Source organism: Oryctolagus cuniculus, chromosome 7, assembly GCF_964237555.1.
Source record: "Oryctolagus cuniculus chromosome 7, mOryCun1.1, whole genome shotgun sequence".
In the NCBI taxonomy this organism is placed as follows: Eukaryota; Metazoa; Chordata; class Mammalia; order Lagomorpha; family Leporidae; genus Oryctolagus; species Oryctolagus cuniculus.
This window is the reverse complement of record NC_091438.1, coordinates 79,089,825-79,106,068: the sequence shown is the minus strand read 5'-3', so window position 1 is coordinate 79,106,068 and position 16,244 is coordinate 79,089,825. Positions and strand designations below refer to the sequence as shown.

General features: G+C 36.6%; 1 protein-coding gene and 1 long non-coding RNA gene across 5 annotated transcripts in view; one reads left to right on the top strand and one right to left on the bottom strand.

The window, feature by feature from the left end:
• The window catches only part of CDC7 (cell division cycle 7), a 29,530-nt gene extending 15,062 nt beyond the window's left edge, over positions 1–14,468 (top strand). For 3 of the 4 annotated variants that reach the window (XM_051857522.2, XM_070078050.1, XM_070078051.1), the window contains 6 exons: positions 2,999–3,248; positions 3,865–3,960; positions 4,691–4,869; positions 5,648–5,730; positions 8,521–8,670; positions 12,742–14,468. In XM_051857522.2, coding sequence (XP_051713482.1) covers positions 2,999–3,248; positions 3,865–3,960; positions 4,691–4,869; positions 5,648–5,730; positions 8,521–8,670; positions 12,742–13,136 — 1,153 coding nt within the window. In that variant the 3' untranslated portion in view covers positions 13,137–14,468. The remainder of the gene's footprint in view (positions 1–2,998; positions 3,249–3,864; positions 3,961–4,690; positions 4,870–5,647; positions 5,731–8,520; positions 8,671–12,741) is intronic. The other variant, XM_070078052.1, reaches the window with a different exon arrangement.
• On the bottom strand, positions 309–10,401 carry LOC127493590 (uncharacterized). The gene is made up of 3 exons (XR_007923996.2): positions 10,266–10,401; positions 1,353–1,425; positions 309–825 (listed from the first exon to the last, which is right to left on the bottom strand). It is a non-coding gene; the product is annotated as an uncharacterized lncRNA (long non-coding RNA).
• Positions 14,469–16,244: the final 1,776 nt, after the last annotated feature.

Below are 16,244 nucleotides of genomic sequence, written 5' to 3'. Positions count from 1 at the left end.
AGTAAAGCAGTGTATATCATTAGAGGAACTGTGGTTTAGAGTAAATAACTCTTAGTTAAGAAACTTATAATCTTTGAATTTACACATGACTTCATTTTTCTTTTCTAATAAATGAGGAATTAAACCACATAATAACCAGTTTCCTGTTTAAACATTAAAGCTCTATTTTTATGTATACTTTTTATGCTAATTATATACATAGAGGAATAAAATAACTTAAATGCTGCTGTTTATATAGTATATCATATTGAATATGGTAACAAGATTAAGAGTGTAACTTGTTTGTTGGGATTTTATAGCCATGATTTTTCTTTTTCTTTTTAAAAATTTTTTTTTCTTAATTATTTTTAACAGATTCAGTGTGCTGTGTAGATAGAATTCTAAGAACATAGTGATATTCCCTCCTTCTCCCTTTCCCTCTCTTTTCCCCTGTCACCTTTCCACCCTCCTTTCTTTGCCCTTTTATTCTTTTTTTTAGTTTTTGAGATACATATTTTAAATTTACATTACAGTAAAAAGGTTTAATACTTCACTGAATAAGAAGTTTAACAAGGTGCTGGCACTGTGGCATAGCGGGTAGGGCCGCCTGCTGCCGGTTCGAGTCCTGGCTGCTCCGCTTCCAATCCAGCTCTCTGCTAAGGCCCGGGAAAGCAGTAGAAGATGGCCCAAGTCCTTGGGACCTTGCACCCATGTAGGAGACCTGGAAGAAGCTCCTGGATCCTGGCTTTGGATCGGCGCAGCTCCGGCTGTTGCAGTCAGTTGGAGAGTGAACCAGCAGATGGAAGACCTCTCTCTCTCTGCCTCTCCTTCTCTGTGTAACTGTGACTTTCAAGTACAAGGAAAAAAAAAAAAGTTTAACAAGTAAAAAGCAAAAAGACCTGAGCTTAGTGTGACTATAGACAATAGCTATACAGAATAATTGAATGGAAAAATGACCATTTCACCCCTATAGAGTAAATTTTTTATTTTTACTTATTTGAAAGGCAGAGAAACAGGGAGACAGAGGTTTCCCATTCACTAGTTTACCCTCCAAATGCTTATAACAGCTGGGGCTGGGCCAGGCCAAAAAACCAGGAGCTGAGAACTTAATCTGGTTCTCCCACATGAGTGACAGGGACCTGGGTACTAGAACCATACCCCTGCTGCCTACCTCGGTGTACTTTAGCAGGAAGCTGGAATGGAGAGCAGAGCTGAGACTTAAACCAAGTACTCTGATAGGGCATGCAAAAGATATCCCAAGCAGCAGCTTAACTTCGGTGCTAAATGCCCACTCCTTTAGTTTTTAAAAATTAAGTCATATGTTAAAACCATTATTTCAACTTCTCTTTTAAACTTGTTTTATTAGAAATTACCTGCTGTGATGCCATCTGTGCCACGATCAGAGAATAAAGCATTGTATTTATATTGCCCCATTAACATAGGCCACTGGAAAAGAGAGAGAAAAGCAGTTGACTGTGGAGTGTGTCATTTCTTTTTCTCTTTTTTGTTTTAAGATTTATTTTATTTATATGAAAGAGCCGAGAGAGGAAGAGACAGAGAGAAACATCTTCAATTTGCTGGTTTGTTCTCCAAATAGACACAATAGTCAGAGCTGAGCAAGACTGAAGCTAGTATCCTAGAAGTCCATCTGAGTCTTCCATGCAGGTGGCAGGGACCCTGGACCCAAACACTTGGACCATCTTCTACTGCTTTTCTTAGGTATATTAGGGAGCTTGAGGGGCTGGCGCTGTGGCGCAGTGGGTTAATGCCCTGGCCTGAAGCACCGGCATCCCATATGGGCACCGGTTAGAGACCTAGCTGCTTCACTTCTAATCCAACTCTCTGCTATGGCCTGAGAAAGTAGCAGCAGATGGCCCATATCCTTGGGCCCCTGCACCCATGTGGGAGACTTGGAAAAGCTCCTGGCTTCGGAATGGCACAGCTCCGGCCATATGGTCAGTTGGGGGTGAACCATCGGATGGAAGACCTCTCTCTCTCTCTGCCTTTCCTCTCTCTGTGTAACTCTTTCAAATAAATAAATCTTAAAAAAAAAAAAAAAAAAGAGCTGGAACAAAATGGAGCAGCTGGGACTTTAACTGGGGCACCCGTAGGAGATGCCAGTATTGCAGTTAGCAGTTTAGCCTGCTAAGCCATAGTGCCAGCTCCTGGAATATATAATTTCTTTTTTTTTTTTTTTTTAAGATTTATTTGAAAGACAAAGTTACACAGAGGCAGAGAGAAGGAGAGAGAAAAGTCTTCCATCCTCTGGTTCACCCCCAAATGGCCTCAACAGCTGGAACTGGGCTCATCTGACCCAGAGCCAGGAGCTTCCTCCAGGCCTCCCACAGGGTTGCAGGGGCCCAGCAATTAGGCCATCTTCTGCTTTCCCAGGCCATAGGAGAGAGCTGAATCAGAAGTGGAGCAGCCAGAACTTGAACAGGCGCCCATATGGGATGGCGGCACTGCAGGTGGTGGCTTTACCTGCTATGCTACAGCGCCAGCCCCTATATCATTTCTTAATTTTCAATTCTACCTTGGTGTTAAATCCTTGCTTTGTAAAATGTATTTTTTTTTCTTGAACACTGTTCTTTCTTTCTTTCTTTCTTTTTTTTTTTTTTTTTTTTTGACAGGCAGAATTAGAGAGAGAGAAAGGTCTTCCTTTTTCCATTGATTCACCCCCCAAATGGTTGCTACTGCCGGTGCACTGCGCCGATCCAAAGCCAGGAGCCAGGTGCAGGGCCCAAGTACTTGAGCCATCTCCACTGCCTTCCTGGGCTGCACCAGAGAGCTGCACGGAAGAGGAGCAGCCGGGACAAAATCCAGCACCCCAACTGGAACTAGAACACGGGGTGCCGGTGCCGCAGGCGGAGAATTAGCCAAGTGAGCCGCGGCACCAGCCGGACACTATTCATTCTTAATTGATCCTGAAAAGAATTGTAGTTTCTGTATGCATGTGGTTGAGAGTATTGAAAGCTTTAATTGTTAAAAAGGAGTAAAAATGCTTAATTTTGTTTCTTAGGTATGCCTTGGTAGATTTCGGTTTGGCCCAAGGAACTCATGATACAAAAATAGAGCTTCTCAAATTTGTCCAATCTGAAACGCAGCAGGAAAGTTGCACCCAGAACAAATCTCATGTAATCATGGGAAACAAGATTTCATTGAGTGGCCAAGCACCTAAGGAACTGGATCAGCGGTCTCCCACCAAAACATCTATCAAAAGACCCTGCACAAATGCACAAATTCAGATTAAACAAGGAAAAGATGGAAAGGTCCTACCTGTTTTATTTCTTAAGTAGTAGCATTGTTTTAGAAATGTATTCTTTCATCCAACAAAGGGAGATATAACACTGAGATGGTATTTGTAATTAAAAAACCATTTTTTAGCATCTTTATATTTGCTTGATTATATTTTCACTGAGACTTGTTTAAAACTGAAACTTACTTTTTGATTTATGTTTTTGTCATTCTGTATTACAAAAATTGTATGACAATAGAAAATAGGTCATTTTCCCTTGCATGTTACAAAGTTTGGGTTAATTACCCTTTTTAAAAGAAAGTATTAGTTATAGGGGAAAAATTCTGAAGTGTCTATCTCCATTTTAGCTGCACAGCAAAATGTAACATTCACGCAGGTAATTTTTGAATTTTTTTAGTTCTATGTATATATATATATGTTTGTGAACTATGATGACGTTGTATGGGTGTTTAGAGTTCTGTCTAGACTATTTTCTCCTTTCACAGAAGTGTTTTGGTGCCTGAGAATGACTTGGATGCAGCTGTTTTTGTTTCATGTCACTTAACTCTTTCACAACTATGGCAGAGTACAGCTGGCAGAAAGTGTTACAGATATAACCCTTATTTTCCTTGTTTTTGTTGGTATTGTAGGAGGGATCTGTAGGCCTTTCTGTCCAGCGCTCTGTTTTTGGAGAAAGAAATTTCAATATACACAGCTCCATTTCACATGAGAGCCCTCCAGTGAAAGTAAGTAATGTAGCTTGATAGTGCAATGATCAGTCAGTTGTACACTGAAGACATTTAGGTAATGATTACATTACCATTTAATTAAGTGGTTTGGCTTTCACATATTAATGCTCTGAGCATCTAGTTACAATTTTTATTTTATTCAATTCTTTCTAAACTTTTCTGGTGGAATTTTTCATCATTTTTAGTTAAATGACTACTGTTACCCTTTCCTCAGAGGAACATTGAGAATGTTAAGGCCTTGTCTGTCATTAGTGAGCTCCCAGCACCTAATGTGGTTGATGCAGAGTTGATAGTGTTTGTAAAGTTAACAAGATTGTCATCAATGTCAGATGATTTTAAATTGGTGTATGATACCCCCATGACAGCTGGACAGCTTGAGCAACAAATTAAAACCAATTTTAGCCGATGTATTTGTGCAGTTTACAGTTCTGAAATGGAGTTAGACACTGGAACATAACTGCTGTATACTTTTGCAATATATCAAGAAATGTTCTAATGAAGGATAAGTCAAATATTTACTAAACTAGGACTAATTAGTAAATGTGTTTATTCAACAGAAAAATCCAAAGACCATAAACATCTTAATGGACAGCTGTTTATATACAATCCAACAGCACATTCAGCAGTTTTAAAGTAATGCTTTTGTGATTACTTTTTTGCTGTACTAGCATTGAAATACATTATATTAAGTGTTATGAAAATAGAAAATATAACTTTTCTTCTACAGCTTATAAAGCCATCAAAGAGTGTGGATGTATTGTCAAGAAAGTTAGCAACAAAAAAGAAGACTATTTCCACAAAAGTTATGAACAGTGGGGTGATGAGGAAAACTGCCAGTTCTTGTCCAACTAACCTGACCTGTGACTGCTATGCAACAGATAAAGTGTGCAGTATTTGCCTTTCAAGGTAATATATTGTGTTTGTGCTATAAAATCACCGGCATGCTGCCAGACGAGATGAGAAATTGAGCACTGATTGTGGGGAGCAGTTGATTTAGTGAGGGGAGGGGAACTATACAGGCACTGATGCAGAGCAGTACCTCGGAGAACAACTGATGCCGTTGTCATATTGTTCATTTGACATGCATATATTCTTTGGAAAACACATTTGCTCTTATGTGCAAATAATTGAGGGGAAGGCAGAGAAGCTTTTGAAAGTTTAGAATTGCACATTTTGCTTGCTGATGTAATTTTGTCTGTTTTCACTCTTCATTCTTGCCATGTAAAATAACTAGAACCAAATAGTAAAGCTGCTTTCTTACTCCCACCTCCAGCTTATTGCATTATAAATTCTTTCCCTTCCTCTAAGATTTGACTTTCATCAAGCCTTTCCTGATTAACTGATACATAAGTGAAGAAATAATCAGTGATTAATCACTCCAAACAGAAATGAATTTTTACGTATTCTGTTTTTATCTAATGGCTTTTATTGTCTACTGTCTTGTTTGCTTAGAAGTTACCCTAACTCATTTAAGGAGTGAAGCCAGGAAACCAGTAGAAGTGGAACAAACCAGTAGAAGCAAAATCTATAATGTTCATCATACTAGATTATCATTTGCTTTGTAGTAGCTTTATATAAATGCCAAGGCAAAATTTCTGTGAACTAATCTGATAAATGTAATTTTTTTGAATTTAAGTAGTTCAACTTCAACATAACTAGAGAAATCTTATTTCTTCATTATAAGGCGTCAACAAGTTGCACCTAGGGCAGGTACACCAGGATTCAGAGCACCTGAGGTCTTGACCAAATGCCCCAATCAAACTACAGGTAGGTTGCACTAGAAATACAGAACAAAATTCAAATGGGTTGTCCTGGTTAAATTTTAGGATCTTTGTCTAGTTTTGACAAATATTGAGCTTCTCTTACTTAAATTATGCAAGCAGTCTAGCAGTTCAGCATTCCCATTTTTGAGATAATGCTTTTTTATTTTTATTTTTTAAGAAATACAAATTTCATAAGTACAACTTTAGGAATATAGTTATTCCTCCCACCATACCAGCCCTCCCACCCACACTCCCAGCCCTCCTCCTCTTCCCTCTTCTCTTGCCAGTTCCATTCTCCATTAAGATTCATTTTCAGTTAACTTTGTACACAGAAGACTAACTCTGTACTAAGTAAAGATTTCAGCAATTTGCACACACACACAAACTATTTGAGAACTAGTTTTACATGGGGAGGTAGTGCACAGTGACTCCTGTTGTCACTCCTGTGTATGATGTCAGTGATCACCCCAGGCTCTTGACATCAGCTGTCTAGGCTGTGGAAGCCTTTTGAGTCCACAGACTTTGTCAGTATTTGGAATGCTTTTCTTTACAAAAGTTTCTAATGTTTGTGTTATCTTCCTTTTCATTTTTGCAGTTTATTTCCAAAGATTGCTTTTCTATGTACAAGATGATTTTACCAGGAATTTTGTTGCCATTATCTTTGTGAGAGGAAATAGTTGTGTTTGGTAGTTTATGTCACCTTTAGCACTTCATTCACTGAATGCCTGAAAAATTTTCTGTTTGGTAGATATGATTGTGTTTGACAAAAATCATTTTTTGTACTATGAAAACAGTGTAATAGCAGTTAGAAGCTTTTTAAAGAGAAAAGTGTCTTTTATAAATCTAAAAAGTTATCATGGGGCTGGAACCCAAGAAACATCTTTTGAATGAATGGATGAGTCCTGCTATTTGCTTGGATTACAAGCTTTGAAGAAATGCATTTATTCATTGTATGTCTGCTTGCTAGTGATGCAAAAATGAGAACATCTGTTCACACTCTGGTCAACACAATAATTATAACCTGTTGAGTATGGTGCTAAAATTACATCTGACTATCGTAACCCAGAGGAATATGGAAGGAAGTTCATGAAAGAGATGACCTTCAAGATGAATTTTAGTTGGGGTGTGGATTTAACATTGAGGCATGAGCCAGGGAACTCAAGAAAGAGTATAGTCTCATCATACTGGAATCTGAACATTCAGTATGACTTTGGATGCAAATTGTTAGAAGTAAACCTTGAGGGTGAGCATTTAGCACAGCAGGTAAGATGCCGCCTGGGACACAATCCCGTATCAGAGGGTCTGTTCAAATCCTGGCTTCTGATTCCACCTCCCTGCCCTGGAGGCAGCAGGTGATGGCTTGAGTACTTGAATCTGGGCAACCTACGTAGGAGAACCAGATTGAGTTCCAGTCTCCAGGTCTGGCCCATCCCTGACTATTGAAAGCATTTGGGGAATGAACCAATAGATGGAAAATCTCTGTCTCTGCCTTTCATTTAAAATAAGTAAATAAAAATTTTAAAATAAGAAACTTAGAAATAGACAAAGTCATCATGCTCTTAAACAGCTCAGACTGTATACTGTAGATGCTGGGAAGTTATTCCATGAAAAGAGTTGGTAGTACTGTATTCTACAGTAGATTTTGGAGAGTGTTTCCCTATAATGGTTGAAGCAAGAGATGAAAGCATGAATAAGGAAATTGGTAATAAGAATGAAATAAGAGAAGGATTGCAAAGACAGAACCTGGTGGGTAATTGGATCTGGAATTGGGTTTGAGATAATGAAGGAAAACAGCATCTGGGATGTTCACCAGATTCCTAGCTTGAGGGATTTGGATGTGTACCAGTAACTGAAGTGGAGAATAAAGGAGAAATAACTGATTTAGAGGTAAAGGTAGGATTTGGTTTGGGGCATAAATGGTTTCAGATATTTTTGGAACATGAAGATAGATCTAACAAAGTAAAAGTTAAGTATGACGCTCAGGGATGGAACTGGGCTGGAAATAAATGTTGAGTGTCATTTTTATAGAGGTGATAGTTGAATCCATGAGGTGGATGGACCATTGAGGGAGAGTTTAGAGGGAAAGAAATTGGGACTCAGGAACCTCAGCACTTAAGACTTTGAGAAAACATTGAAGGAACAGGCAGAAGTATGAAGGGAACTAAGGCAAGTGATACAATGGCCAGTGAAATTGAGAGCAAATAATTTGGTAATACTAGGTGTTCCAACAATTAAGAAAGATGCCTCTAAGAGAAATAAAAAGGAGCTTTTTCACATGGAACTGAGCTGGTCCAGAATTCTGGAGATTTCTTTTGGAATACTTAGTGCTAGCATCTGGTTAATGAAGAGCTTGTAATGTTCAGTACGTTTCACTAAAACGAAAACACTTCCACTACCATGGCGTCATTCTTGAGGAGCATCCAAGATTTTCCCCATGTAGCCATTTTTGGGTTTCTTTTGATCTTTTATAAGCATTTGCTTAATGTTTTCTAATGATGAAATATTCGTTTAAGTTTATGAATACGTTGCTCAAGAAAGAATAACATATTTTGAGTAAAGATGTTTGATTAAGGATTCTCAGTCATGGCTTTAGATTGAAATCACTTAAGGAACTTTTTAATGCTTGTACTCCAGAACTGTTGGATGAGAATCCCTGAGGGTTGGGGTCTAGGCATCTGAGATTGTGAAGGCTCCCAAGGTGATGCTATTGCACAATCAAGGACAAGAACCACTGATTTAGGATGATAAAACTATAAGTGGGGAATTTATTTTTAAAGTTTCTTTTCTGTTGCAGCAATTGACATGTGGTCTGCAGGTGTCATATTCCTTTCTTTGCTTAGTGGACGATATCCGTTTTATAAAGCAAGTGATGATTTAACTGCTTTGGCTCAAATTATGACAATTCGGGGATCCAGGGAAACTATCCAGGCTGCTAAAACTTTTGGTAAGCAGATTTATATTATGCTACAAAACAAATGCCTTTGATTATCTCCTACAGATGACTTAAATTATAAAATAGTCTTTACAAATAAGTTTTCTTAAAATTCTCTAATCCTAGATAGAATGATTATTAAACCTTAAGAGTTATGTTGATGTAAGAAAATAATTTGTCATCATTCTCCTCTATACATGTAATCATTTAATTTTATCAAGCACTAAGTACTACACTTAAAAAATAAGGAATAAAACCTTAACTCCCTTTAGTTGTGGCTTGAATTTTGTTGTATAAGTACTTTTAATATAATTTAATTCTTTTTTGTACATTAAGCATCAGGTTCTCTATCTGATATTGAGAATATCCTTGCCTTAATTGATTTTAGTCTAAAAGTAAACAGCTAATTATATTTAAGTGTAACAGGACTGCAGTGGAAAAGGGGAGAATTGCTTTTAATTTGAGGGTTAGCAGAATGAATAGAATACCTTCACTGATGGAGCAGTATTCTGAGCATGTACTGGATATGGGAAATTATCTCCCAAGTTCTTCTTCAAGACTGGCATATATGGTGTGCTTTGTGGGGCACTTAAGAATTATCTTAGCCTTGCTCTGGTCAACAACCTGTTTTCAAATATCCCCTTGTGTCTATCCTACAAGGACAATTACAGTTAGTGCTTTCCAACAAGCAATATGATTGAGTCAGCTTACCATCACACAGTACAGAACACCCATACAGCACAAGGTTTAAGTCAGCCTACCTCAGGATTAGCTGGGCTGCCTTGAGGCCAACCCCAGAATCAGTGGGTCTTAACCAGGAATGCATCAGAATTACCAGAGAAACCTCAAAAAGTCACAGGCTGGCCTCACTCAACTGATTCCTGGAAAATATGATTCAGAAAAATATATTTAGCAAGCCTCCAGACTTAGTTTGGAAAAAAAGTGATTTTGATCAAGAACCACTTCTAGTTAAGAATGTCCATGAAAATGATTGTCTCATGCTTAGGCAGCAGTGTCAGGGTCTAATCCACAAGAAAATCTTAGTGGTAGTTATATGCACAATGCATCATAATAAAGGCTTGCCAAGAAATGCTTCTGCAACAAAGTCTACCTATTGCAATAAAATGTTATTTGAGGAATGAGGTAAAATGATACATTTAAGGGAAAAATAACCATGAGTAGAAAGCAAGATTGATGTCTTAGAAATAGTATTCTTACATAATAATAAATGGGAATATGTTTATTCTCAGATAATTGAGGAAACTTTAATTTAGCGTTAAAGAATTTTAAGAGAAGCTTATAGACATGAAGTTCATCCAAGACATTGTGTCAAAGCTTGTATCTCCCTGTTGTAGAACATCTGACACAGAAATGCTCCGGGGCAGGTTCCATGATAGCATGCAAGGACCTACATAGATTTACCACTGTAATGCTTATTCTCATATTTAAAAAGTAGTAATACTATATAGCACTTGTCTCGATTTTATTAATAGGACTTCTGTAGTTGTTTCCCTCAGATCTTATGTAACTTTGAGCTGAGTATAGAAGACTCAGAATTTCAGCAAATACAACTGTGTTCCTGTTTATATCCTAAGGAAATGACTTACCTGAGATGAGCAGTGAGAGCACGTCTTGTTTTTTTGGTAGTCTTTCCCACTGTTGTCAGCCTCATTGAATTATGTTGAAAGAATTGAAAGAAAAACCGTGAATTAATCAAATCTTTGACACATGCTAATCTGTACAAAAAAAAATGTGCTTTGATTATTTTATATTTCCTGAGTGTTTTGAGTGAAACTTCTCTTTGGTCATATAAAAAAGGAATTTAGGTATGTTGTGTAGCTTAAGAATGTACTAAAACATATTTTTGATTATTTCATATCAGAGTGAGCTAATAAATTAAGGAATAAAACTGTGCATGTTTTCCTCTAATTTACTTGAGACAGTGGGATTATAGATTTTTGTTTTTTTAATCATTTTTCTTTTTGACTCTTGTTTCTCTTTTATTATTTAGTTTTTAACAGATTCAATATAGTTTGTAGATATAAATCTAAGAACATAATGATATTCCCTTCCTCCCTCCCTCTTCCTCTCTGTTTCCCACCCTTCTTGTCTTTTTTTTTTTTTTTTTTTTTAGTTTTTGAGATAGCATTTTAAATTTACATGACAGTAAAAAGACTTAATACTTTACCAAACAAAAAGTTTAACATGCAAAAAAGCAAAAAGACCTATTTTAGTGGGAATATAGACAATGGCTGTAAACAGTAGTTGAATGGAAAAATCACCATTTCTCCCATATAAAGTAAATTTGAAAGTAATCACAGGTCGCTAAAACTATAGTAGTATAATATTCTTAACCACTGGTTTGACAAAACAAAGTTTCACAAAAGTATTACAGCAATACTGACACACATAGGCATTTTTCTTTTCTTTGTTTTTTAAATTGTAGCTCCCCCATATAAGGGAGGATATGGTATTTTTCTTCGTGGGTCCAGCTTATTTCACTTAACATGATGTCCTCTAGTTACATAAATTTTGTTGCAAATGGCAGAATTTCATTCTTTATCACTGAATAATATTCCATTGTATGTATGTACCACAATTTCTTTATCCATTCATCTGATGATGGCCACCTTGGTAGAGTATAAATTTTGTCTCTTGTGGACAGTGCTGCTGTAGACATGGTGGAGCAGGTATCTCTGGTACAATGTGTTCATGTCTTTGGGTATATACCCAGCAGTGGGATTGCTAGAGGAATGATAGGTTTTTAAAGTTAGAAAAGGATTGGCATGTTGTATCTTCACTAAACTTAGTTTTTGGTAATTTATTCCGCTTCCCTTCTCAGCAACCTCCTTCCTTCTCCTGCCCTGGTGTTTTTTCTGCCTTGGTACACCAATCCAATAGTTAGATCAGACTGAGTAGAAGTAACTTTTTAACATGTAGAGCTAGATTAATTGCTTTGTTGACAATCTGTCTCTCCCAGAGAGGAACCTGGATATTGTGCTACTCATTGTCTTGAGCCCCGTTTATTTAATAAGGAAATATAAAGCAGAAATAATACCCACCTGCCTATTTCTGTACTTAACCTGTTTCTACCCATGTCTGCTAATAAACATCTCAGGAAGTTATTTCAGACATTCATATTTTTAAAAATTGAAATCTGATTTGCTTCTTAATCCATTCAGAACTTTATTGTAGCTTTAGGTGTTCCAGACACTATTTTGAGTCTCTGCTCTTAGAAAGCTCAAGTTCTAGTGAGGGAAAGAAAATAAATGTATAATCTCAGTGAGAGGTGACTGGTGTTGAGAAAGATTAAAGGAGAAAAGGAGTGAAAAGGGCTTAGCAGTCGAGTGTAGGTTGGTCAAGAATAGCATCTGTAAGGATGTCACATCTGAACAGAGAGATTCAAATAAATAATGCCTTTTTGTCTAGTACAGCAGACATAAATTGAACACCTGGTGTCTGCTAGGCATTGTCTAGATATTGGGAGGTCAGAGGTAAATAGACAGTCCCTGTCTTCTGAAAGCTCACAGTCTAGTAGGTGAGATGCACATTTTATGAGTTAGAATATAGGATAGCAAAAATAATAACACTTCTCAGCATATGACAGAATGCTGGGAAGAATAAAATGATCAGTTGTGAGCGTGTTGGACCTGTAGAGGTGATTGTTGAGCTGAGTGGGAATGTCCTGGGTACACCCATGGGCATGGGGCATCCTAGGCAAAAACAGGAGCCATTTAATTTAGTCAAAGGTGTAGAGGCTTGAAAAGAGTGAGGAGGGGAGATGCTGCAGCTGGTTAAATGAAGCTGAAGAAGTTGGCAGGGTCAGGTAGTGCCTAGCATAGCTTAGTAAGACACTGCTTTCTGAGTACTGTGTCCTGCTATGTAGTTTGGCCTTCAGCTAGTTCAAACAGCACTTAAGTGTGCCTGTCGTGCTCTCTTATTCAGTGCACACACACACACATACATAAATACACATACACACATACTTTTAGATATATAGCCATAAAGTACATGGCTACATTTGTGTGTTTCTCATGAAAGATGCTTCTATTATATTCTAATAATTTTTTTTTTCCTTTTTAGGCAAATCAATATTATGTAGCAAAGAAGTCCCAGCACAAGACTTGAGGAAACTCTGTGAGAGACTCAGGGGTACAGATTCTAATACTCCCAAGTTAACAAGTGATACACAAGGGCCTGCTTCTCCTGACCAGACTCTCTCAGAGAAGACTGACCATAAAGCTTCTTACCTCATACAAACACCTCAAGTACAACCCTCAGGGAATTCATTACATGCAAAGGACAGCAATGGCTGCGCACGTCATTTTGATGAGTGTACAACCAATTTAGACGGCTGGGATGAGGTTCCTGACGAAGCTTATGACCTGCTTGATAAACTTCTAGATCTAAATCCAGCTTCAAGAATTACAGCAGAAGAAGCTTTGTTGCATCCATTTTTTAAGGATATGAACTTATGATTATGCATCTTCATTTACCATTACTGTTGTGTATTAGGTAAAGATGAGTTCTTTGTAAATAGCCCTAAATCCTTGTTTACAATCTTTGTTTACAGTCCAGGGCAGTATGAATAATTTATTTTAAAATGTTAGTATTTACTCTGGTGGCAGATACATAAAATACAGATTAAGATTACTTAAAATGCCTGGGAAAGTTCTTTGGACTAACAAGATGATCTTTGAGTTAAATCCACTCAAGTAGAATCAGAGTTTTACTTTCTCTATTTTTCACTGCCATTTACAGACAAAGGAGCAGTTTTAGCCTTGTACAAAGTAATCCAAGGTGCAAGTCTGAAAGTTAATAGACATGACAGGGATTAAATGATTCAAAACACATAGTTTACTGAGTTATCATAGTGAGTTATGTGTACTTTGTAAAATTCAACCTAGTGTTGGTGCTGTAATCTGTAGGGAAAGAAAGTAATTCCCTTTTCTAGAAGCATATATTAAATCTTTTAAAGACACTAAAATACTGAGGAGATGTTGGTCATGGGGCAAAATATCACTTAAAATTGAATTTTTCCATTTTTCAAAAGTCATAAAACATTTTTGTGTGAATTGTCATATTTTCTTTGCTTCTAACACATTCTGATTGGAAATTGTATGGTGCTACAACAAAGGTTCTGGGTGCTTTATTAGATTCAGTGTGTCTTTACAGCTGGCAATTTATAGTAATGCTTATACTGGATAAGGGAAAGCTGTAGGACAAAGGTGAAGATTGAGAATCCAATATGCCTTTATTTTCCTCTTTGCTGTGTGTATGTTTTGTCACAGTATTTTAGGCATCAGGTAGCTCCCAAAAAACAAAGCAAACACAGAATTAAGTTTACTGGAGACTTTTTCTCTATCTAGCTATCTGTAATGCTAGATCCTATTTTGACTAACTTGGTCTTGCTCAGAGAAGAATGATTACTAGAGTCTTAGGTGTTACAGGAAGAGAGAATGAAGTAGAATGAAGTAGAACAAAGTAGAAAAGGACCTAAGATTAGGGGTTTATGTATTATTTACATTCTAAACATACATGTCAAGCATATCTTGTGGAAAATAAAGTAGGGGAGGGCGTGGATCTGCTGACAAGTTTCCCATTTAGTAGTCTTAGAATATGGAAATGGCTTAGAAACATAGATTCATTTTGTTATTTTGAGCATTGATGGGTCAGTATGTCCACCTAGTCTACTTGGGAAGTAATAGTGTTTATATAAGCCATTATTATGGATCTGCTGTCTTAAAATTGTTTCTTTAAAAACTTGAATGTTCTTGAATTTATATGTTTAATAAAGTTGCCCTTTTATATTTTTTATGTCAGACTAATTTAAAAAGTGACCATTAAGTGGCTGGTGGAGATATTTTCCTTTTTAGATTGATGAATGCTTTCATCAGCAAATAGTAGATAGTAGGTTAACAGATAATGACCTGGCTCAAGTAATAATGAAAGAAAGTAGATTTTTCTATAGAAAGAAGTGTTCATTGACTTAATATATAGGATAATATCACAAATAGTAAAACAACCATCTCAGTAACCAAAATGAAGTCTTTATTCAGCCAAAATTTTCGACAATCAAATCTGATTAATTTATTCTTAGAAAAGTTACCAAAAGGGCAAGAGACTTTGTCTAAGAGACTTTAAAATCCACACTGTTTTAATTTTCCATTAGGACAGAATTTGGTTGTTCCATAAAGGGGCTGGTAAAGTGAGCTAGTGTGTTAAAAAATACCTGTGTTACAAATGAGTTCTCTGAAAATTTCAATCCCAAAGTAAAATGCATCCCCAGTGTTGGGCAGACATTCCCAATGTGCTGAATAAAAATGACAAGGAGCTTCCATATACACATTCATGAGGATTTTAAACCTTCTAAACACTATTTTATAATGGTAGATACCTCCCTACAAGATTTTATCACGCAAAATTAAGTTTCCTAGAGAAATATTAAGAGGGTGATTAGTTTAATGTCATTGTTAGGAAATTCTTGAGATATTCAGCTATTTTTCACTTTGAACTTTTTAAAATTCTTACTGCTCAGATTCTTGAGATAAACTAGTAAGGGTGTTTTCATTTAATAAGCCATGGGCATTAATACATCACAAGCTAAAAGTATTAGTTTCTGATAGAGGCCCCAACTCTCTAGCATTTTTAATGAAACTTTTCCTTAAAAGGAGATGATTATGGTTGTCTTAATGACCTAAATACAGATGTGACTCAAGAATAAAAACCTGAACAAAAGTCATTAGAGGTGTTAACATCTTTGTTTCTGACATCAGCATTTTAGGGACAAAGTAGTGTTACAAGTGTCAGAATATTGATTGCATAAAATCTTAACCCACTCAATTTGTAGGCTTAGGTTTTTAGTAGTTTCTGTTGTTTGTGTAATTTCAGCCCTACACGTCACCAAAAAGTTATTTATCCTAAGAAACTGGCCAAATTAGGCGGGTAATTCTGTCTGCCAGTGTCTGCAGATGTATTGTTTCCGCCTGCATTTGTGCGTGTTGTTTGTGGTCTTCAAAGAGCACTGTCTGTCTAACACTAGACAAAAACGTCAATCCTGTTCCTACTTTTTCCTTATATTCTTAGAACTGATGTTGGCAGTTTCCTAATTGTGTCAAATTATGTGGCTGAGCTTCCATTCTTGGAAAGGTGGATGTTATCAACCAATGTAATCAGAAGTAGTTAGTGATGTGTTAAATACAGCAAAGTTTTCAACAAAATAACTACAGTGGTCAATGCTAAGACAAGTTTTTGGTCAATAATGACATTTTAGATATCTAAAGTAAAAAAGCATGGCCTTAGGAAGCACTTGCAGATTGAGAGAGAAAATGTTAAAAATGGAGTTTAGAAAAGTAATTATAAGAAACTCATGAGCTTTATTTGAGGTAATTTTTTTCTAGAAAATGAACTGAAAGGGTGAAATTCTGACATCTCTTGAGTGCCTCAAAAGTTAACACTCTATGGGAAAGAATTAGGATGAGTGAAATAAAAACCTACTGGGAAGTATATACGTAGCTTTTTCTAAGGAAAGAAAGATAACTAGAAAACAGATGTAAATGGTTTAGAATTTCAACTTCAGCATGCAA